At 41.0% G+C, this 23192-nt stretch overlaps 1 protein-coding gene across 1 annotated transcript; it reads right to left on the bottom strand.

Moving 5' to 3' along the window:
- Positions 1-437: 437 nt before the first annotated feature.
- KCNJ5 (potassium inwardly rectifying channel subfamily J member 5) lies at positions 438-21150 on the bottom strand. The gene is made up of 3 exons (XM_032201833.1): positions 20695-21150; positions 11661-12607; positions 438-1234 (listed from the first exon to the last, which is right to left on the bottom strand). Exons 2-3 carry the CDS (start codon positions 12598-12600, stop codon positions 888-890), a joined length of 1287 nt encoding a protein of 428 aa, XP_032057724.1. The 5' UTR covers positions 12601-12607; positions 20695-21150; the 3' UTR covers positions 438-887.
- Positions 21151-23192: the final 2042 nt, after the last annotated feature.

The raw sequence follows: 23192 nt of genomic DNA, 5'->3' as shown, positions 1-23192 counted from the left end.
CTGTGAAATTCCAGATCATTTCAAGCTCCCAGATGGCTACAAGTTATGTTCTAAATCAATTGGAAATGGGACACCCAAGACAGGGGAAAAACAAAACAAAATGAAACGAAACAAAATCTTTACTGGAGGAAGATCTAACCTTTCTCTGATCATGGGCAGCCTATGAAACGTATCAGAGTTTCCATGAAAAGAGTGCACAAAGATGGTATTTCAGTTTGAGAGGATAGTCAAAAACATTGGATAAACATGTTATAGGTTTACAGTGAAAACTATCCTGTTAATGTCACACATTTTTGTGGGAAATAAATGACAATGACTGTGATTTTGGAGGAAAACACTAAACAAACTAAACACTAAACTAACTAAACTAAACTCTGTTTGCAAAAATGCTGAAAACAAAACACTCCACTACATACCAGAGAGTTTTTTTCATCTTCTTTTAATTAAGCAGTAACAATGTCTACAACACATTGACTCACAAGTTAAGTGAAGGTATGAAATCACATTCTTCATACTGAGATGGGAGATTCTAGAGTTTTACTTTTTAAATACCCTTGTGAGGGAGAATAAGTTTTGAATGTCCAATGAATGTCTTTTGTAACAGTCAGTGGTGGGAATTTCAATTTTAATCATGATTGTATTTAGTGAGCCTTGTCCATAGAGATCAAAATACTTTGCGAAAGAGTGCAAAGCTCAGAACCTCACTGTACAGGTAAAAGAGAAGTGAAACTGAGGCACAGTGCTGTGCAGTGACTCGCCAGGAACAGACAGGCAGTAGAGATCTGGACACAAATCTCAGGTCCCTGACTCTCAGCCGGTTCCTGACTTGCTGGGCCACAGTCTCCCAGTAAGTGTACGTGGTTATCTACTGTCCAGCAGTTCTTGTGTTATACAGGCAGATTTTCTTTCACCTCTCCTGCTGTCCCATTGGCTCCATTCATTCCTGCAGGCTCCCTGTCTTCTTCCTCTTCCTCTTCTTCCCCTCTTGCTGTCTCTGCTTCTCTGCCCCCGCTCAGGAGGGTGGCACTGGAGAGGTGGCTGAGGAGCTGGCCTTCCCGGCGAGACTCAGCCAGCTCTTTGGCACAGCACACAGGAGTGTTGGTCTCGTAAGTACTATGGAAGCTGTTGTAGTCAACTTCGTAAAAATCCTTCTCCAGGGTGAGGACAGGAGTGAAGCGATGTCCCCACAGCACCTCAGTGTCCATGTAGGAGCTGCGAGCCTGGCAAGTCATCCCTGGATGGAAAGAGAGGGATGTTAAATGCAAAGCTTCCTTACATGCTTACCCAACCACTTCTTTCATTTAAAAGCACTTTCATGTTATCTCCATACCGGATTGATCTGGGACGTAGAAAAAAACTTTGCTTATTAAGTCTCACAGAAGGCTCTATCATGAAAAAGAGCCCTCAGAGGAAAAAGGGGTGGATTTGTCACCACATCTTCAGATTGTATCCTAAACCCCGCACTGAAGGGTTTGAAGTCTGGTATCTCTAAGCAGCTTCTCTCTGTCCTCACATTGCTGTGCTGAGATGCTGCTTGCTTGTGCGGCTGCTACTAGCAGCACTTCTGGTGAACCATGTGCTAAAATGACATGCGACCCTGCCAATGCACCTCAAATCCTAACTCACACAGTAGAGTGAAGCACTGCCCTGCCAAAACACCTAGCTGCCTGCACTCCTGCTGGGTCTGATGCTGTCCCACTTGAGCTACAGCCCTACCAACTATTCCCCTATTCCCTTCTGCACTCAGGTTAAGGCAAGTGATATAGCCTGAAAGGTGAAGAAGGCCCCAGCTCCTAGTGATTTATATGGCACACTGGCTTATAAATACCTTTGGAGGGTTCCATCCAACTGTATCCAACAGTTTTGCTGACCCAAAATCCACATTACACAGTCAAGCTCATAAGCATATTGAAATCAAAATATTCATGGATTTGATATTGAATGAACAGTGGGCAATATGAAACCAATTTTGTCCAGCTTCTTCTCACAAGGATCAGGTTTTTTTATGTACTTTGATAAATTTTGAAGAGAAGGTTTGCAGAGCAGGTGTAAGCATTTGGCTTTGGCAAAACTGCAAATAACAACTTCCTTTGGAGTCACCTGCTGATTGACAAGTCAAGGTTGACTTCTCTTCCGAATATTTGTCTTCTGCTTGTCCTAAATATGTTAGATTTATGGACTTAATTTTGGTGAAATGTAGAAAACCTGACTTCACAAAATTATCCCACTGCTCTCTTTTGGAGGGTGAGAGATAGGCCTGCTTGGAATACATTCAAAATATGCACTTAATCCAGTTCCCAACCAACACTTCCAAGTCCACCTCCCATAGCCCGAAGTACACAAATAAAAATCTAAAACAATGCACAGGGGAAAAATATCAGCATTAGGTGCTTCAGGAAAGATCATATGTATTGTCACCATGTGAGCTTAACTAAGTGTCTGAAAACTCAGAATAATCAGAAAACTTTTCCTTTGAAAAAGGGCACCCTTGAAAAGTTTTTTTTTCTTTTTTTCCCTGTCATAATTGCTATAGTTCATTAAAAGACACCCACACAAGCAAGTTACCCTGATGGTTTTACCTGTCTTTTATTGCTTTCCTTAGCTTAAAACTACCAGGATGGGAATGTATAGCTCCTTTTGGTTCTTGAAAGGGGAAAAGAGGGACAATGACACACCTGACACTTAGCAAAACAGAACTGGAAACTTCTCAGACAGAAAAGCCAATTTTTTTCCCCCAAAGAGAGCTGCAGGAGTACTTGCTTCTGGGCAGGAACAACAAGTACAGAGTTAGTCATAGTGTTGTAGCGTGTCTGCTTCCTGGACCAGCAGGAACCAGGAAATGCAGAGGCTGCATGAAAAATACAATAATGGAAGAGGAAAATTACCCCAAGTGTTTTTACCTTATGCAGAAACTCAACTTTTCAGAACCTTTTCAGAAAACTCAGACTTTGCTTTATTAGTAAAAATCTGTGTGGAGATCACTCCTGACTATATGCTTCAGGTGACGCTACTACATGCAGCATCGCCTGCCCTGGGTTCCTCAGTCCTTGAGGTGAAGACATTTTAATCTTCACTCCTTTCTATCAGCTTGTAAAGAGCAGCTCAACATGCAGGCAGCTTGTGGAGTCCTGTCAACTTTATGTTTTTTCTCAGACCCGTGTCACTGATGTTTATCATACCATTCATCCCCAAGTGCAAAAGCTTTTGTCACAGACTGTTTAAAGGGTCAATAATACAGGGTTGCAGGGCTAATCTCATGGTGGATAACCAGTAACATGTGCACATATGGTAGGGAGACAGTTAAAATAAACTACCCCTTTTTTCCTTTAGAACAGCTGGTTTTGTACCAAAATTCACAAAGGCCTTCAGGTGCTTCCTCCAAGCTCTGAGCAATTTCAAAGCCCAGAGATGAGAGCAGGAGAGGAGGCTGCTCATACTCATGGGATTAGGTCCTGTAAACAAACAGGTTGATTCGTACTGTGGCTTTCCAGGTGCTGCCTGAAGGTGTTGTGCTGTGGACCCCAGGGCCGAGATGGGGTGTCCCTGATAAATGTGGGGGCCTGAAGCACTCAAGGGGAACTCCTGCCTTGTTACAAGGGCCTGAAATAGCTCCTTCGCTGGGGGCAGTACCTGACAGTGAACCTGAACTCCAGAGACACAATCACAGTTATCTCCTGCTGTAAGTATTCAATTAAGGAAGGAACAATAGAAAGCTTTCATCAACCAAATACTGCACACTGCCAGCTTCCTGCAGGAGCTGCTTTCTGTAACCCCAGGGGTACACAGAGCCAGCACAATAAGACAACTTGTAATTGCTTCATAATCCCATTCAAATATTCCTTTTTAGCACATGTGCAGTGGTATTTTAATTGCGTGGGGACATACTGCTTGGCAACTCCTACATTACCCAGTAAACAACAGCATTGTCTCTGCTTCAAATTCCATTAAGTGCCTGCTTTGCAGGCTGCCCTGTGCTCTCCAGCCTGGTTAATTAATGCATCTGTAATGTCCCTGGCTAATTATTGCCTCTATAACTGCAAAAAGATGACAGAGGAGGTGTGGAAACAATAAACCTTACTTTTATTAACAGCACATGGATGCAGCCACTTTCAACTTGCATACAACGTGCGCTGAACATCAAAGTTTTGGCTTGCACTGAGGCTGAGTAATTCACCAAACTCTCATCTTTCAGACATTGCTCTGGGGTCTCCGCACAAATAAGTGGTTTCATTTCACAAGCCTTGCCTATCCAAGTCCAGGGGACATCTTAGGTGTAGTGAATTGTCATGTCATATGCTGACATCCATCAAGAGCCACACCAACCTTGCCACTGCTGTTTTCCTGCAGTGCAGGAGCACTGTCCTGCCCAGCCCTGCCCCAAGCACTGACATCTCAGAATGCATGTGCAAGAAGCTGGGGGAGATTTCTTGCAAAAATAATCGTAACTTTTTTGGTCTTGACAAATATTGTTAATCCTTTCTTAAAATAGATATAACTACATATTTGGGGTTTAAGCAGCGTGGTTATTTGGTATAGTTACAGAAAAGGAAGTAAGTGGCATTTGGTGACTTGGGCTTTTCATTTAAATATGCTTCACACCAAAAGAATATCCTCATTTCCCCTTTGTCAGTACAAGCAGATGTGTTTCAAACCTTATTTCCAAATAAAAGTCACCAAGATTTTTATTTGTCAAGCATATTGATTTTTCCAGACAGAGGGACCATTAAAAGTTTAATTTTCTCCTTAACGATCTGGTTTAAAAATGAAAAAGTATTCTTAATATAAATTTGTACAAATTGTCAATTGTATAACATGTAAAATATGTAAAATCTTCAACTTTCAACTTTTAGCTACAGCTTTTTCATCTCATAAATTCATAGCTTTGCTTTCAGTTGAAAAAAAAAATCAATTTTAATTGAAACCAGAAAAAAAAAAAAAAAGTTATAAGCAGATGCACCAAATTTTCAATAAAGCTAGAACCAGTTCCAAGCTTTTTAGAAAGCTGGAGACTGTCCCCTGGTTTCAGGTTCTGCAATAAACAATTCATAGAGTTTTAATGATAATTTCATTACAGCAGAACCCTAAGAAGCGGATTTTTGGTCTGTTGGCTGGAGTCACTACATCACAGACTCAATAATAGAGCTTGTGCATGTTCCTGTTTAAGGCAGCTGTAGATGCCTTCTTAAACTGCTTGTTTTGGGTTTCCAGAAGATGAAAAGATGCAAAATATATTGCTACGTGTATTAAACCAGGTGTTTCATTACATTCAAGAACAGAGAGAGTCAGTGAGGAAAGATTAGTGGGTAAAATAGGTGTCAGGGAACTCTACCAAAAGGCACTTTTCTGTCATCAAAATCAGTTGGGATCAAGCAGCTTACATTTTATCAAAGACAAAAGAATGTTAATACATGCTGATAAAAAGCAGTTATTTGATGGCTCACTCAGTAAGGAGCCTATTTTTTTTCTGCAATGTACTCAATGGGAGTTGCAGATTTCAGAATGTTTCTCTGCTTGCAGTGCCGCTGATTATGCAACTGGAGCAGACGCTTCTGGCTCTGCCACACTGCTAAGAAAAGGGGAAATTCTGCAGGAGATTGCTCCTGATTTCCAGGCCTTGTGTACCCTTAGGTTACCCGTTAAATCAAACTTCATCATCGTAGGCCAGATCTAACTGCATCTTGCAGCTGTTTGGTTATCTGTAGAGGAGCCAGCAGTCTCCCTCCGACTGTTGGAGGATGCACATTTTTTTAATGTACCAGCACAGCCAGTACCCTTCTTGGCAGTTTTACAGGAGGGGGCAAGGGCAAGAGGGCCACAAAGCATGACCAAGACTCAAGAAATTGCCACAGGCTTCAATCTGATCACATCAGCAGCATAGCTGAATCTTTCAGTACTGTTACAGCCTGGACTTTCTCAGTGGGTAGAGATATCCCAACCCCTGGGGCTGTCAAGACAACATTTTTCATCAGCCTAAAATTAACTCTCCTCATTTAAATGCCACAGAGCTCAGTGATTATCTGCTGGCAGCACGTCATATGGATGCTGACTGTATGTTTGCCATATTTGCTGGGCTCTCCCTGCAGTTTAGACATAGATATTGCTGGAAGTGATTTCACTTCTGTGTCCTTGTTTTTATACACTATTGTATGCAGGGTGACGTTTTCCTCTGTACCAGGTACACTAAAGCTGCATAAAGTATACTCTGCTTCTTGAGCTGAGCTCCACCTACACTGCAAAAGTAGAGGAGAACTGATGGACTCAGAGGTATAGTAACAGACTGATGGCAAGCAGTAGTTATAAAAAATTTAATTCTATGACTCTAATTAAGCAATACATGCCTTTAGATTAGCACCAGCGTTTGGATAGTCATAACATTTATTAGTCCCTTTACATTAATCAGACAAAAGAACACTGTAACCTCCAAAAAGTCAAAATTCCTCCAACTTCAGAAGGAATTTTAGAAGGTAGGAGCGTGGTCCTCCAATTATTTATGCTTGTCTCTTTTACAAGAAGAGTCTGCCCTTGATTCACTTTTATTTTTATGCCAGAGGAGAGTAATAGGATTTTAACTTTTCTAAATGCTCTTCAGGAATGTAAAAGCTTCCAGGCACTGAAAAAAAAAAAAAAAAAAAAAAGTAAGGACCTTAAGATTTAAAAATCTTGGGTTCAATTCCCCTGTCTCTACCAGGCAGAACCTGAGGCTCACACTGTATAAGTTTAGGCCCCTCACAAAGGTATTTATAGGGACTGCAGAGGCACCTAAGATGACTAGCCTGCTACTATCCACCTCTGGAAGACAACTCAGTTTGTGAAAAGAATGACTGGAGGTGTCTAGCTCTTCCCTTTAATTATATAGGCAGTTTCTGTGACAGTTCTGCAAGGTCCTTCGTGCAGAAAAGAAAACTTATTTATATGCAAAATGCAAAGCAAAACAAGACAACCCAAACCAGATGATGAATGCATGAAAAATCCACTCATTAATTAACTTCCTTTGTTCTCCCAAGAAAATCATGACTAATTTCAGGATTTCTTATGTTATGACTATGACCTTTTTTTTTTTTTTTTTTTTTTTTTTTTTTCAGCCACAAAATTTTATTGTATCTTCTGTAAAGATGGATAATTTGAGGTGCAAAAAGGTTACATTGTTACATTCTCTTAGGGACAGCATGAGGAATGGAGATGCGGGATCCTGACTGAGTAAACTGCTTGCAATCATGAAACCATGGTAAGCCAGAAGTGTATATCCCTATGCTTTCTTAAGAGTTTATTGAAACTTTGTTTAGCCGTGGGACTAATCAGGCCTTTGGACTGTCTCCTATGGGTTATTTAATATAGGTTGGAAAAAGAGGCAGAGAGAGCCAGTGAGGACCAAGGATGAAGTAAAAAGCACCAGTATCTCTGCCCAGACAATTGCAACACTGGACAGTGTAGATTCAGAATGAGGATAACAGGACAGCTACTGATAGATTAAGTTTTGTTTAATTGTCAGTAAATAGCAGCAAAAGGGGAAAGTTGGAAGGGAAGAGAGTGTCTTCAAATTATTTTCCAGAAAGTCTATGTAGACTGCTTCATCACATGGAATGACAGTGAGGGCAAAAAAAAAAAAAAAAAGGAGCCTCCAATGTTCTTTAATTGAGTCAGCCATTTCTTCACCACATAACCCAGTTTACTCTGCAAGCACATGGAGGAGGTGTGCAAATCTCCACTGCTTTTCTGCATTCTGGCTGCCTTGCTTGATATAGTAAGTTGAATTAGGCAACAGGAGGATAAAGGCAAGAGGCTTGGCCCAACAACAGCCTAGCCCTGCTCTGTCGACAGGTTGGCTCTGATTTTTGTTTTCACTGCATTTCTGCTTTTTCACAGTGGCAAGAAAAAATGTATTCACTTAGCAAACAGATTTTTCACCTTCAGTTTCTTTCCTTTTATTGTAGATCAAATTTGGGCCAGCTGATCTCGACAAGTGTCCCTTTAAGATATGGCACAAGAGAATTAATTCCCTAAACTAATCTCTGTGACCAATTCATTAAGTAAGCACTGTGAGTGATGCTGGTGCTTTCAAGATGCCCACAAAGCAGCACTGGAAGTCAGAACACTTGTCATCTATATTGATTTTGCCTTTACAGCGGTTATTTCACTCAGCAATGATCACCACGGATCTGTCCAGAAACACAGTCTCCCTTTGGTGTTTTTAACCTGTTGTCAAGTCACAGTGCCACAACTGTACTAAAATATTGATTGGAAACACCCCTGCCAGTGGGCTTTCTGCTGCAGCTGGCTTCATGGGTTAGGACGTAAAATAGTTGTGGGTCCCTGGAGAGCTCTCACTTGAGTAATAAAATGTTTATTTTCTTCTTCAGGAAAATAGAACCACTGCATTTTAGGCTGGTTGATGTGTTTCTTGTGTGTTGGTGTTCTTCAGTTTGTTGTTATTTACCCTTTCAAAAAATTCAAATCTGCTGAAAAACAAAAATATTGTCTTAAACCACAATGTTTGTCTTTGTTAAAACAAACAAACAACTTGAAGCATTTTAGAAATTCGAGTCAACTTGAAACAAAAAGATTGTTTTAAATAACGTTTCATTTTGTAAAAAAAAAAAAAAAAAGCAACAAACCAACAACAACACAAAAACAAAACACACAAAAAAAAAACAACACAGTGACTCACAGTGTTTGAACTCATTAGAATTTCTTCTACACTTCTTATTTGAAACTATTTACTATCTTTGCCTTCCACTGGATAGGAATTAAACTTAAATATCAATGAGAAGAGTTACTTGTTTGAGAGGAGGACAATGCATTTCATTTGTAATGTATGTCGTTGGTTAGAACTACTGGAAATGGTTATAAAATTGCTGTCCCAAATGTTTCAGTGAATAGTATTCACACTTCTACTCAGAAATTATGCTTAAAATTTCTTCAGTTATTTATATGTTGACAATTACCAAAGCGTAGTCAGGTCTGACCTGCTTTCCAAAAACCTTATGAAAAATATAGCTATTTTCCCCACCAGTGCAGGATCTATTCAGGGTATGATTTGTTGCTGTCTGCAAAGACTGGGTAACTTTCCATTAATTTTTCCTCCTGCCAACTACAGAGCTGAGCTGCCTCTGGGAGAGCACATGGGACTTGCTTCCCTCTTGTGTGCCATGAGCAGTGCTATATATGCTGACTGCATATACATGCAGTTATACCCCTGCATGGCTGCTGATTTTTTCATAGGAGTTTCTAAGGGAACAAATGGCCTGTTGTATTTTCATACTGTCCTGAACCTGACCAGGTTGTCACAGCGTCATGATTTAATAGAAGTCACACTGCAAGTAAATTATACCATTCCTGAAAGCAGATAAAGCTTGAACAGTGTGATAGGGAGGAAAGAACCAAGAGAATTTGCTGGGAGCAAAGGTTAAAGTATGGAGGTATGGATTAAAGACCCATGAATGGGCTTATCAATATTATGAAGTGCAAGGACAAAGCAGGAAATCAGAAAGTTCTGCAAGCCACTTTTGTTGTGGCAAAATATCACTCGCCTGGCTACCATGTGTCATTCAGAAAATCATCTCAGCCTCTGAGTCTGATAACAGCAGCATCTGAGGTCCGCTGTGCTCTAAGTTCAATGCAAACTGGCTCTTCTAGCTCTGTTTTTGAAGTTTCACAGCCTGCCTTCTGAGACCAGAACAAATCATTTCCACAGATGTATGCTCCTTAATATCATTACACACTGGCCTGTACAATCCGTCTGGGAGAGGAGCCCATTTGTAAAGCAATATTATTCCTATGCCATGCTTTTAATTTTGAGGTTGTTATTGATAATGACTTCCTCTCACACATATCTAGCAGGGGCTGAGCTTTCATAAGAGGATGGCAGTGCAGTAGCTTTTCAAACAGAATTTGATAGTGTCACAGTGCAGAGAGGAAAGAAGCTTTGGACGTGCAATGAACTGCATTCCACGCTCAGATTAAGAGGTTCTAGTTTCTGGTAATTGTTTAGGCTACAAAATAAGCTTCCATTACAAATCCTCCCCTTCGATATTCTTTTCCACCCACCCCTTCTTTTGCCACATTTCTACAATATTCTGCTGGGAAAGAATATTTGCCTAGCAATGCCACATGAATTCCACTCGTACAATACAGTACTCCAACTTAAGTGCAGTGTAATCTATACATAACCACCCATTAGCTGTTTGAAAAACTCAGCTATTGCTATTCACCTAATGACTAGAGGGAAATACTGGGAAACTGAATTAGGTCTCTAGAGAGCTGTCTTCAAGTGTGAAGGTCTGGAGTGCAGGGATTTGAGACTATTTCCCCTTATGTTTGACTGTTAGGAGACTAACAAGGACAAACCAGAAGAAAGGGACAATATTAACAGTAAGCAAAGGCCCAGAATCTGTAAGTCAGGATGCTGCTACCACCAAGGACTCATACCAAGCACAAACCCCTTGCAAGTGTTTCAGAGAGCGCTTGTGCTTCAACAAGATGGACACGTCCCAACCCCACCAGAAAAAAACGTTGGGTTCACAGCACTGCCTCATAACTAGAGTCCTTAAACACCAAAGGGAAAAATTATTTATCGCATTTTCGCATTTCTGAGTCTTTCTAGGTTCCTACATCTCTAGATAGTAATTCTTTCCTCCTGCTGCCTGTAGTCCCATTTCCCTCGAAGACCCTGATTTGACAGAGGCATGCTGCTAACCCCAGGCTGAGAAAACTCGCCTGAAGGGAGCACCAGCATCTCAGGCTGCTTAAATGCACTTGCACTCCTCCTCAGCGCATAGCATAAATGAATTAGCTGCAAGTGGTAAAATGACCCCTAAAATGACCCCATGGTGCCATATCTTTTAGGTTCCAGAGTAAAAGCATCTTCCTCACCAGCCAGACACCCAGCAGATACACAGCATCCCAGCTGTGGAAAGGAGCCTGGGGACCTTTGTGGTCACCCGTTCACTCATCTTGAGAAGCACACTGTCACCTCCCTTTTACGTACCTTGAAAAGCTGAGGCACAAAACTTTTCCAGATTTATTATATACAGATGCAAACTCCTTTCACTGCCTGCCACAAATACACCCATAGGAGGAAAGTGGGAACCAGCTGAGTATATCTCCTTATCTACCCATTACACAGGATTGTTTTATGCTGTTAAACAGCTGCCGCGTTCCTAGAGTCACAAAAGCATTTTCTGTGTTTTTCTTCTTCGAGCTCTTTTTGAAAATCTATGTCTTACATCATGTGCAAGTCATTCCGTTTCAGCACATGCTGTTTTATGGGATATAGTAATACTTGGGCACTTCCTTCATAGTCTCCATTTAAATAGCAACACCACAGCAGTACCTAAAATATCAGAGTTACAGCCAATTTTTAATACTGAGGAGAAATGGAAAAGGATTTGCACCGTGCATTTTGATCACAGAAAATAAGAGAACTCATAAGTTGCTTCAGTCCATTCCTTTTTTCCCATGGATCAGTCCTAAGTGATTATGGACAGATCTTCATGTAATCCCTTTGTATGAATCCAGGACTTATATCCCACCTGAATGAGTCACAACAGGATAAATCCCAACATCTTCTCAGGTGACACTGACAGTGACATCTTAATGCCAAACTGCACTCTTTTTTTCCCTTTTCTCCCTCAAAATTGTGACTGATTTAGACAAGTGCTTACCTGTTGCTTCCACCATTCCTTCCAGGATGACCACAATTTCAAATTCTTCCTTCTCCAGTTGGGTGCGAGACATCTCCCAGAAGGGGCTTTTCTCGTTGATTTCATGTGAGATGATAAGAGGTGACACCAGGAACAACCTGTCGTCTCCAGTGTCAAATCCCACATTGATGTCTGTTTGATTCAAGGGGATGAACTCTCCCTCTTTGGTCTGTTTGGACTTAATCAGTTTGGCTCTAATGGAAGCCTCAACAATGTGGGAATTGCGGAGGTCTCCAACACGGAACATGAGACAGAGCTTCTCATCCCTCATGGAAATCACCGCATTGTTAGAAAACATGAGGGTTTCAGCTCTCTTCTTTGGTTGACTGATCTTGACAAACATGCATCCCACCATGAACGCATTGACAATGGAGCCCAGAATAGCCTGGATCAGGAGCAGTACAATGCCCTCTGGGCACTTCTCCGTTATGACCCTATAGCCATACCCTATTGTTGTCTCAGTCTCAATAGAAAACAGAAATGCAGAAACAAATCCACTGAGATTTTCAACACAGGGGATCCAGTTTTCATCTTCAAGATGGTCCAGGTCTCCCCGGATATAGGCAATGAGCCACCATATGAACCCAAAAAACAACCAAGTGATGGTATAGACCATAGTGAAGACAAGAAGATTAAAACGCCATTTGAGGTCCACCAGAGTAGTGAAGAGGTCACTAAGGTATCGATAGGTTTCTTGGACATTTCCATGGTGTACATTGCACTTGCCACTTTTCTCCATGTAACGCTGGCGTGGCTTCTTACCTTCTGCTGATATGAGGCGGGTTCGGTCAGTGGCAATGGGGACGTCATCTCGAGCCTGTTTGGGAATCTTCTTAGGTTCTCTGGATACAACTCCGATGTCCATGTCCTGGTTCATGAAGATTCGAGAATCTCCGGCCATGGCTGGGCTGAGGGAGAACAGAGAAGTAAAGTTTAAGACAGGAGAAAAAGAGCTGAGACAAAAGCCATTTCACTACTGTACTCTGTGTGAACCATTACATGACAGAGCAGGTCCACAAACACTGCAAATATTAATGCTACACTGATAAACTTTGCCCCATGTTGGTACAAGGCAGGTTACAGGCTGATTTTACATTAGGAAAGCTTTTTGCTAGAGCCATGTCATTCTTCCTAGTATTGTTCTGGGAAATACTTTGAAAGGCTTCAGCACTTTTCTCACAACAGCCACTTGCTAAATATAATGCTGCATTGAACTGGATGTCTGGATGTTAAATACTGATTCATAGTACAGTCTCTTTAAACATGAACCACCTGCCAGTCACTTTGCTTAATGCACTACTGGAACATCAGAAAATATGGTTATGAGGATGGTCTGGGTAAAGTAGGTAAACCTTGTTTTTCTTTTTTCTTTTTTTTTTTTTTTTCAGTGGTGCTCAGATTTTTTTTTTAGACCTGAAATTTACCTGAGATCACAACTAGAAGCAAAGTAAAGGTGCATCAATGTATATTTTCAAAAGGGACTGGAGCTTTTTGGTGCCTTACCTTTTGGGTGCATACCAAGAGAAACCTTAGAAGTGAATATAAAATGCTGAACACTACTGCCTACCTGAATCTCAGACAAGTCTAAATTATTCATGAAGGTTTCCCTTACAGTCAGCATAGAAAAGCACTCCCAGTGATAATTCAAATTTCACGTGTGCTGAATCACCTTCTGGATATACTCACCCCTCTCCACAAATTATTCTGGAAGCCTGAGTTCCAAAGGTAAAATAACCTTTTAATTTAGCATCTATAACTACATTTCTGCAGGCTTGATGATTTCAAGCCTACTGGTAATCATATATATCAGAACCCTTCTACTTCATCTGACACTAAACAAAAGCACTGGACACTTTCAGAAACCCAACAGTTATTAAGAACCCACTGTCCACATGCAGCACTATGCTCAACAAGGTACAAATAAATAATACAAAATGATGGCTGTAATGATTTTTGCAGGTAATAATGTAGCAACCTGTTTATTGAGATGATTTGATACTACTGAAAAAAACCACACATGCTCTACAGAAAAATTAGAGTCTTCACTCTGAATGCAGGACGCAGACAAAATCTCAGTGAAAGACTACCTAGGAAGCCTTAGGGATATCAAAGATAGAGCAGCAATATTCTCTATGGCGTTCATTCTCTGCATTGTCCTCTGCAAATCCTATTAAAATCCAACTAAATCTATTACTGCTCCCTCTATCTTTAATCTTCTTGTGTGCCTGTGAATGAGAAAAGGTGTAGAGATACAATTAAGAGTATCTTGGGAAAGGCAATTTTAAGATCAAGCAAAGTAGCTTCATCTTTTCAGTATTAAAAAGCACAAGGGGTGGGCGGGAAGGAAGCAGAGGCAGGATGAATAAATGAAGCAACAAATTTCCACTTCCATTTTGCTGTAGCCAAGTCTGGTTAACAGCAAAGAATTACTCGTAGCCCTTGTATAAGTCACCATCAATCATTACTCCAATGAAGCAGCCAAAGCCTGTTGCTGGAACCATACCCGCTGGCTCCATTCACTAGGGAGCCCAGCCATCTGTCCACAGCGCAGTCCCAAAGCTTCTTTGTGCTGGCAAATTTGCCTGGTTTAAGGGTTTGGGCCAGGGCTGAGGCAGTGCAGTCACAGGAAGTAGCAGGGATTAATGTTTCTGGGATGGTCAGCCAGGGGGAATCAGGGCTGCTTCTCCCAATGCCTATGATCCTGGATATGGGATAGGTAACCCCGGGACTATGCTGGTCCCTTCCTCCAACAGCATCATCAAGGATTTTGGCAGAGTTATTAATCCCTACCTCTATGTCTTTGTCTTCTTTTTCTCACACAATACTCCTGAGAGATGGCTGATAGTATATTTAGATGTATCTTCAGCCGTTTTCTACCATTTGTCGAAAATTCAAATCTCCTTGACCATTGGTGTGGCCCTCCACCGCCTTATAGTGTGTCTATTTACATGCATGCAAAGTGGCTGCTTGATGTCAAATTATACTCTCACTTCACAACACGTGAAAGCATATGCCAAGTGCAAGTCAGAACAATCACACTGTGTTTTTTTTTCTTTAATAGGGAAAAAAACATCCCATCTACTGACTACAAGAGAATAAGGTACAAAGGAGAACCTCTTTGCTTGCTTCTTATCAGTATTACTTTTGATCTTTGTTTGCATTGTTTGATGAATCTAATATTACTCTGTTTGGACTCAGGCTTTTGATCTATCTATGTGTGTCCACAAATGTAAAAACAGGCAAATGTTGCATGTTTTCAATTAAAAAAAATAATTTTGTTAATATTTTTTATAGAAGTTATACATGAAACTGAATTTCACTTACACTAACAGTATGTAAGAGAGAACAATCAATTTCAAGACATTCATCTATAGCATAAGGTTCCACATTTTACATTCATACCAAAGAGACCAAAAGGATCTTGAAACATATTAAAAAGATCAGAATAGAATAAAAATAATCAAAAAGACTAAATCTCTAGAAATATCACTCTGGTGAAGCAGGCTAGAGGGACTGTCCATTAATGAAAATGCAGGGAAACCTGCTTTAACTAAAACACTCAAGGGACTGGCAACACCACCTTTCTAATGCTACTGATCTTTAGCAATAGGTCAAGTGAAATCTTTCTGGAAATCTTTAGGAACATCTTACAAGTGCTCCTTCAAAATTCCTGCTTTAAATGAACTTTACTGATAGCTTCAGTAGCATTACAACTTCTGCCAATATTTAATCTTAAACTCTTCCATCACAGCGAGAACATGACCTCAGTATGTGGTTATTGAAAATAATTAAACTTTGCATTATTTTTTTTTTTTTTTAAAGGAGAAATACTGGTTAGGAGTTTGAGCACAGGCTAGAGCACAGACTATCCAGCTTTCTGTTCCAAGTGCTTTCAATTATTTTTTTTTATTTTTTTTTCTCTAATTCTGGGTAAATCAGTGCCTCTCCTTCTTCCTTAATTCCCCAGCTGTAAAATCTGTGATACAGATACAAACAGTCTGTGAGATCCTAGGCACAAGAATCTTCTAGGAAATTTGCCCTTATTGGTTTAACTGCTCTGAAAAACTTTATCACAAATGGCAAGATACCAAAAGAAAAGCACTGTACCTATGTAAAGATCTGGTTTACTCCTTTACTGTATAATATACTGCCACCACTACCAAGCATACACATCTTTTCTGGATAATAGTAATTATGTGCAAGCATCTCACAGAGACTTAGACTTCAGTTTGTAAACCACTGCTCCATCCAACAAAGCTCTGTGACATGAAATTGCCTCTTAGAGTCACACATACCATCCTGTTTCATTGGCATTTACCATCTTTGGTTAAATGGTGCCAGGATAATAAAAATGTCACTTTTGTATAGAGCTGCTTTCCTTTTGGACAGGCAGCTGCAAAACGAAATGTGAGTCACTGCATTATCAACCTTGCAAAGAGGCTTTTTATCAGACTTGCTGTGGCTCTGCTTTTGCCCAGACGACAGACTCAGGGGCAGTCATTGACATTTAGGGCTCTTAGCTTTGCTAACGCAGAGTCAAGCTGGGGTTGGCTAAATATCTTCTGAAGGCATTGTTTTGCAGAGCTGTCTACAAGCCCTGCCTGGCAGTGCTGATGTACCTCCTGATAGCTCCAAGTGTTCAAGATAGAAATTTGCTGAAGATGTTGCAGAAGGTACAACAAGAGAAGCCTTTTTCCCCTGCTTACCATGGTGACTTTTTCCATTTAGGTAACTGCTGGTCTCACTTAGGTAAATGTAGGTTTCAGTGTGGGTAGGATTTACTTCTGGAGGTGTCTAAACTGTAGGCAAGAGGAGTTCAGAGGCATGAATTTGCCATTAAGTTTGTGCAAAAAATTATTTCCTTCTGTTTCAAACCTGAAGCTCATGCTTTCTCGCATTATGAGAATAAATGAGCAACATCTCCTCAAGTCGGGATTTTACTTGACTGTATCATCTGCTTTCCAAATGAAGAGTCCTGTACTACTAAACAAGCAATCAATATAGCAGTAAATGCTAAACAGATCATTACTGAAAAACTCGACCTGGTTCTTTTGCTGCCTGTTTGCACACGCCATATAAAAGGGAGCCTAGCTCACTGTCCCCAGATTCCTCTGCAGCACACAACCTCTTTGGGTCACACTGTAAAACAGGAGTGAAATGCATGACTGGCAGACACTAGCACCATGGGAAAGCCAGTAGAGGAAAGCAGCATATTAAAGCAATAGCACCCAAGGAGAATCACAGAATCACAGAATTTTGAGGTTGGAAGAGACCTCAAGATCATTGAGTCCAAAATAAAATACAAATACAAATAAAAACTATGACTGCTGAACAGTGAGTGCCCATGGAAAGGCAGAGGAACAGGACATGCTAGGGAAGGATGGCCTTCCACAGATGAAGATAGACGGCTATAGGTAGCTGCTGACTGACAGATGGGCTCTGATTTCCCTGAGAACGGCATCTTTCCTGCTATCCTTTTATTTACTGTGTGTATACAACAGACTCCACAGTAAACAGTGCAAACACAAGATTACCTTTCAAGGTATACATGAGAAAAAGAAAGGCAGGTAGATTTTGTGCAAACCATGTCACCTTTCAGCTTTCTGATTTACAGAGACTAGGAAGGCTGACTGTTTGGAAAGTGCTTGGGGATCCACAGGTGAGGGGAATGATATAAGAGTTTGCTATTTAAAAACAAGGCAAAACACTTCAGGAGACTGCACAAGATGAGATTGGTGGTTCAAAAGCTCCCTCATCCAAGTAATTGCTTTTTAAAGTGTAATCTCATTCGGCACTGAAGTAGGGAGATGCCTTTCATTTCCTCCGAGTTTTCATTAAGTTGCAGCACTGCTTTCCGAATGTGGTGACAGGCACGGTATCACAATGGAGCTCCTCTGGGGCTTGAGGAGACACCCACCCACCAGTACACAAAAATGGGTGAGTGATGATTAACTAGGCAGCTACCAAAGGAAGCAAGATGACTTTGTGCTTGTTACAGAGCTGAGCTAATGACGGCCTGTCTGCTTAGAGTTCATTAGGCTCAGAAGTACTGAAACAGAAGGTGTTCAGCCTTTCAAAACAACATTCTTTCTAAGAAAATCTCTCTGGGTAGGAAGTCAATATGACACAGAGACAGACAGTGCGTGTGGACATTTGTGATTTACTTTTAGCTGCTCATTATTTCCCAGTCTATCTTCCCATGTAATGCTGGATAATCACAGTTCTAATATTCCTCAGCCCTTTCATTGCCAGTTGAGCGGTGCTCCCCCATTTTCAGAGTATCATGTTTCACAGTGCTCAAGACAAGTAACATGCTTTAAATTTATTTATTTATTTTTTAAGATCTGTGCAATACAGAAGTGCTCTAGTTCCCATTTTTCAAGATGAGGAAGCGAATCACAGACACTTGCTTGTCCCACACTCACATAGAAAATCTGTGGCAGGGCAGAGAATTAAAGTGAGAGTTTCCAAAATCCTAAACAAGAGCCTGGATTCACTGTACTGCTCTTCTTCCCTTCCACCAATCCAACAGCAGGCCCTGTGTTTCAGTGTGCCTAGATATTACCCTGAAAATCCTATACAGTCTAATCTTTTGGCATGAATAACCTAGCCAGATTATTTCTAATGCCAAGAAATAATACTGCTGCCATTACTGTGATTTTTTTTTTCAAAACCAGAAGAGTGAGTTCCATAAAAAAAAATATTCTTACAATGTTCTCTTGAGTAGCTACAGATTTTAAATAGATTTTTCCCACAGTATTGATTAAAGTATAAAAAAATCCCCCACATAAAGCAAGTTTGCAGATTCATTAAATATTTCAACTTCAGACTGATGCAGAAAAGAGTGAAAAAATAAAATTGCCATGAGAATGGAAGGCTGGTTATTGTTTTTTCAGACAAAAGATGAAGACTAGGAAATGCCTCATGAGACATCATAATGACCCCGGTGTACAGGCTGCAACAATTTGTTACAGAACAAAGACCAGAGAGCAGAGTTTTCACAACCTAAGGGGTACGTACTACTTGAGATAGTGTGTGGATGGAATATAATCAGCGTAACCTGCAGTCAATTACTTTATACTTCCTTGAGTTATAGAAGTTGAGCATGAGAAGTCCATGTGCAAAGGATGCAATCACATTATGCTCTTTGGTGCTCTTAATCATTTTTGTATAGTCAAGCAATATTTTCTTTACCAACAAATAAATCCTGAAAATAAACCAATTTGATCTCTCCTTCTCCAAGGAAGTGACTCTGCCTGAGGCACTCTGCAGCCTCTCTGTCCTTTCATCCCAGACTCTATTTTTAGGGAGACCTTATGGCGTCATTGAAAAAGTGACTGTTATCTTTCAACAAACACAACTGAACAAAGAAAGACAGCCACTCTTGTCCTGATAAGACACTCCTGTTTCTCCTGCTACTGGCTGTTTACACATGGCACATGGAATATTGGGATAAGCAGAACCTCAATTCTATGAGAAAATTTGGCCCCAAAGGTACTTATGTTCTGGTTCGTCAATTGTTCAAATGTTGCACCTTTATTGCAACTGAGAGTTTCTATATAATCCTGGAGCTGGCTTGAAAAATAAAATAAAATTGAACTATGTTAATACCACTTCACACTTCTGCAGCACCTTGCATCCAAACAGCTCAAATATGAACTGACCAAATACAGGCTCTTTCTGCCCAAGAAGTGTAACAGTGCTATTGAACCCACTGTGCAGGCAGGAAAAGACAAGTCACAGTGAGACAAAGAGACCTACCAGGACCATACTGCTGGTAAAGTGCCAGTGCTCACCTGATGTCTGAGTGCCTCTCCCTCCTGCTAACTGAATAGAGTGTGACAAAAGTCCAGAGATTTGTCTCAGAACATGATGCTAAAGCTCTGCTTGCCTTTTTCAGAGTCCGTAACTAATCAGGCTGGAACCTTCCAGAGATGGAGGGTTTTCTCTAATAGAAACCAAAAATGATCCTAATCCTTTATCTCCATCTGAGGAGAAACAGTGGGGGAACGAATCAGACCCCAGAAGTCAAACAACTCCCGCAGCACAAACACAGCCAGACACCTGCTATAGAAGATAAGGTTTGCTTGGACTGGTTAGAGAACTGGTAAGAGAAGTCAGTTTTGTTTCCTCCCATGCCACCCAACTATAAGGTAGTTGAGGTATAAGGTAACGAGCCTACTCCAAAGGAAAAGAACAGGAGGAAGAACCTGCTTGACTGCTTGATTAAAGAACCCCAGAAAGTCAGGTGGTAAGCTTTTTGGGACAGTTTCTGCCAATTCTTGATTGATTTCCTGAAACTCTCAGGACAAAACCAAATGGCAGAGATGCTGTGTAAAAGTTAGCCTGTTACTCTCAACCAGCAGCCACTACCACAAAAAGGAGTCTGAGCGCTATTTGCCCAATGCAGCAGGACTCGGTACAAAAATGAGTCACGTTTTTACTTCACGGGCCATAAACACCCCTGGGGCTCCCAATGCATTTATTCATCTGTCCCCCTCAAAGGCTGAACATTCACTGTCTGAAGACTACAATACAACGGCTCCTTGAACCTAAGCTGACAAGTAAGCATCCTAATTATAAAATAATTTAATCTTTGACTCCAGGTGAGGATCACACAATCACTCCATGCATCTCAGCATTGCTCACCGATCAGCCTCTTCCTATCCATTGTATTTCAGAGACCTCCACTAATCTGGTATCTGAGAATTTCATTATTTTTAACGTTTTTTCCTACATAGCACCTTTACTAGATTTGACAGTGCCTTTGTATAAGATCAACATCTAATCCCTGGTTTCCCAAAGAGTTTCCTAGCAGCTAGCAAGTTAGACAACCGCACATCTCTAGCTGTCACCCTGGCAGGGCCAGGCACAGAAACACGGTGTTCAGCTGATCTGATGCCTCAGCTACTTCTCCTCCTCCTGGTTATCGATTGTTAGCAGCCAGAGACAAAAGCAAGTACGCTGGAAAAGCAAACAAAATCAGGTAACTTACTTGCTAAGAGTGACTCTGCATCAGTCTTGTGCCTTGGCACTTTGGGGATGCTGGACGATGACAGGACTGAGAGGTAGGTAGAACAGCTGCTGGAAAAGTGTCCGGTCCATGCCATCACCAGAAAGCTGGGGTCGTCTTCTGCTTCTTGGGTTGTCTCCTCCTTTCTTCCTTCTGCCTGTTATTACAAAACATTTACGTAGCACAGTAATTTAAACGCACACACCCCTGTCCCTAGGTATTCCTGATTTTTTTCACTCTGTCAGGGCTGAGGAGGGGTTCCCCAAACCACTGCAGCACTACTTCTGCCTGTCAGATGCCAGCCGTCCCTTGCCCCTGCTCTCTCCCATCCCGATGAATATCTGGTGTGCAGCTTGTTAAAGGGCTGGGGAAGAGGGAAGGGAGAGGAGAGGTCTGTATGTGAGAGGGAGCATCATCTGTTCTGAATGAGCAGGAAAGGGAAAGGTGGCAGAGTGAAAGCAGAGGGGAGGGGTTTAAGGCGCTGCTTTGCACAGCAAGGGCTGGCTGGGGAGGGGGGAGAGGAGAGGCAGGGGACGGTGCTCCCTGCCACCACAGGGTCTGTGCCACCTCCACGAGCTCTGTGTGCTTACTTTTCCTCCCAGGGCTGCTTCTCAGCTCTCCTCTTGACTGGGTTCCTGGGTTCTCCTTTCCTGGAGAGGCGCTTTTTTTTTTTTTTTTTTTTTTTTTGTGTGTGTGTGTGTGTGTGTTAAGGGGTGGGGACTGCATTCTTGCTTGAAATCACACAAACTGAAAACAGTGCCTAAAAACGGAGAACAGGGAGAATGCAGAAGCTGTACATTTATCAGGAGGCACATGTGTATGCATTCATCAGCACTGTGGAAATCCTTTTATCCAGGCTGAACCAAGGAATTTGGGAAAAGTGGGGGGAAGGAGGGAGAGCGTGATTCCTCTGACGCTCCTTTGCCTGTCAACCACCAAGCTGCTGAAATGATGTTTGTTCAGGTGCATTGTTTGCCTGTGATCCAGCTAGTCCCAGGAAAAAGCTCTTTGGTGGTTTGCTTCCCTGCCCCCCCCCCCCTTTAAAAAAAAAAAAAAAAAAAAAGTCATTGATAATACCACACTGTCTCCCTAGCTTCATAAAATATTTCCTTTTCTGAAAAGCAAATGTCAGGCCAGCAGCAGATATGAGATAGAGCTGCCTGGTGACTGCAGGTTACCTTCAGGCTTTGTTGCCTGTTCCCTAAACTTGACACCCCCACTCCTCCCCAGTTTTCTGTTCCAGGAGCCCCACACATTACAGCCCATCAGAAATGCTTTCACAGGAGATTTTCTGGGCAGGAAGAGAGAATTTGTCAAAATCAAAACATGATATAGGAACATGTCAGTAGCGCTGGAATCTGACAGCAATTTGTTCCATTTTCTACTGCAAAATTATTTTCAATTGATTTTTTTTTTCTTTTAAAGTTACACTATCACTAATGAAATAAATCAGCATTGGAATGACATTTTTACTTTTATATTACTGTATGGGTATTTTGCATCTTTTTATTTGCATTCTTGTTTTGGAACAAAGGGAAAAAATGAACCAGAGAACTTGTAGCATTTGAAAAGAAAGAAAAGAAATGTGATAGAAATTTTGATTTCTTACCATTTTAAATCTCGGATACATAACACCTTGTTAGGAGAGCTAAAGCAGAAAAATAGCTGTTGAGAATTTGAAAAAGACATGCACTAAAGAAATAAACTCACCTTTGACTATTCATTAATAGTCCTGTTATGCAGAGGACTGGGTTAGGAAAATACATCTCTATAGATGTACTTTTTACCAGTGTTCTTGTTCTTTGATCTGTATATGCAATTTGGATCTAAACAGATGGGATATGAATCTGGAGCCAGACCAAGGACTTTGGCTACTAAACACAAGTTTTGTGGATGTAATATCACTTTTCCACTTGTTGTCAGTTTATATTTCCCACTGCACAGTTTGGACAATTAAATCTGACTAGCCAGTTTGGCTTCTGCTTCTCATGAATTTGAATGGTGCTACCCTGGCTAGGATGCAAACAGCACAGAGGGCTCAGCTCAGCACTGGAACTATTTCCAATGAAGTAAGACATGGTATAATATACTGTTGATGAAATCCTGTTATGTTAGATCTTCTGCCTGCTCACAACCATTAGGAATGCTCCTTGTTTTTCCAGCAATATATATATATATATATATTTTTTTTAGGACTACGTCTACAATATATGAAATATCCTTTTAAAATTATGGCTTGGAGAGTACAATAACAGTTATGGGTTTTGTCTGCTTTTTTTTTTTTTTAAATACACAGTTAAACTTACCCCAAAAGTACTAAACAGCAACTCATACAGCAGAAGAGTCAGTCCCAACTAGAATTATAACATTAGCTTTCAGGACAGGTTAAGTTGCTCGATGAGGCTTCCATGCGAGCACTAAGGACAGTGTCACCTTCATATAGGCATCAGCTCCGCTTCTTCTTTTATTTAATCTCTTGT

This window comes from Aythya fuligula, chromosome 22, assembly GCF_009819795.1.
Source record: "Aythya fuligula isolate bAytFul2 chromosome 22, bAytFul2.pri, whole genome shotgun sequence".
In the NCBI taxonomy this organism is placed as follows: Eukaryota; Metazoa; Chordata; class Aves; order Anseriformes; family Anatidae; genus Aythya; species Aythya fuligula.
Note: the sequence above shows the minus strand (reverse complement) of the source record. Positions and strands in the feature narration are given on the sequence as shown.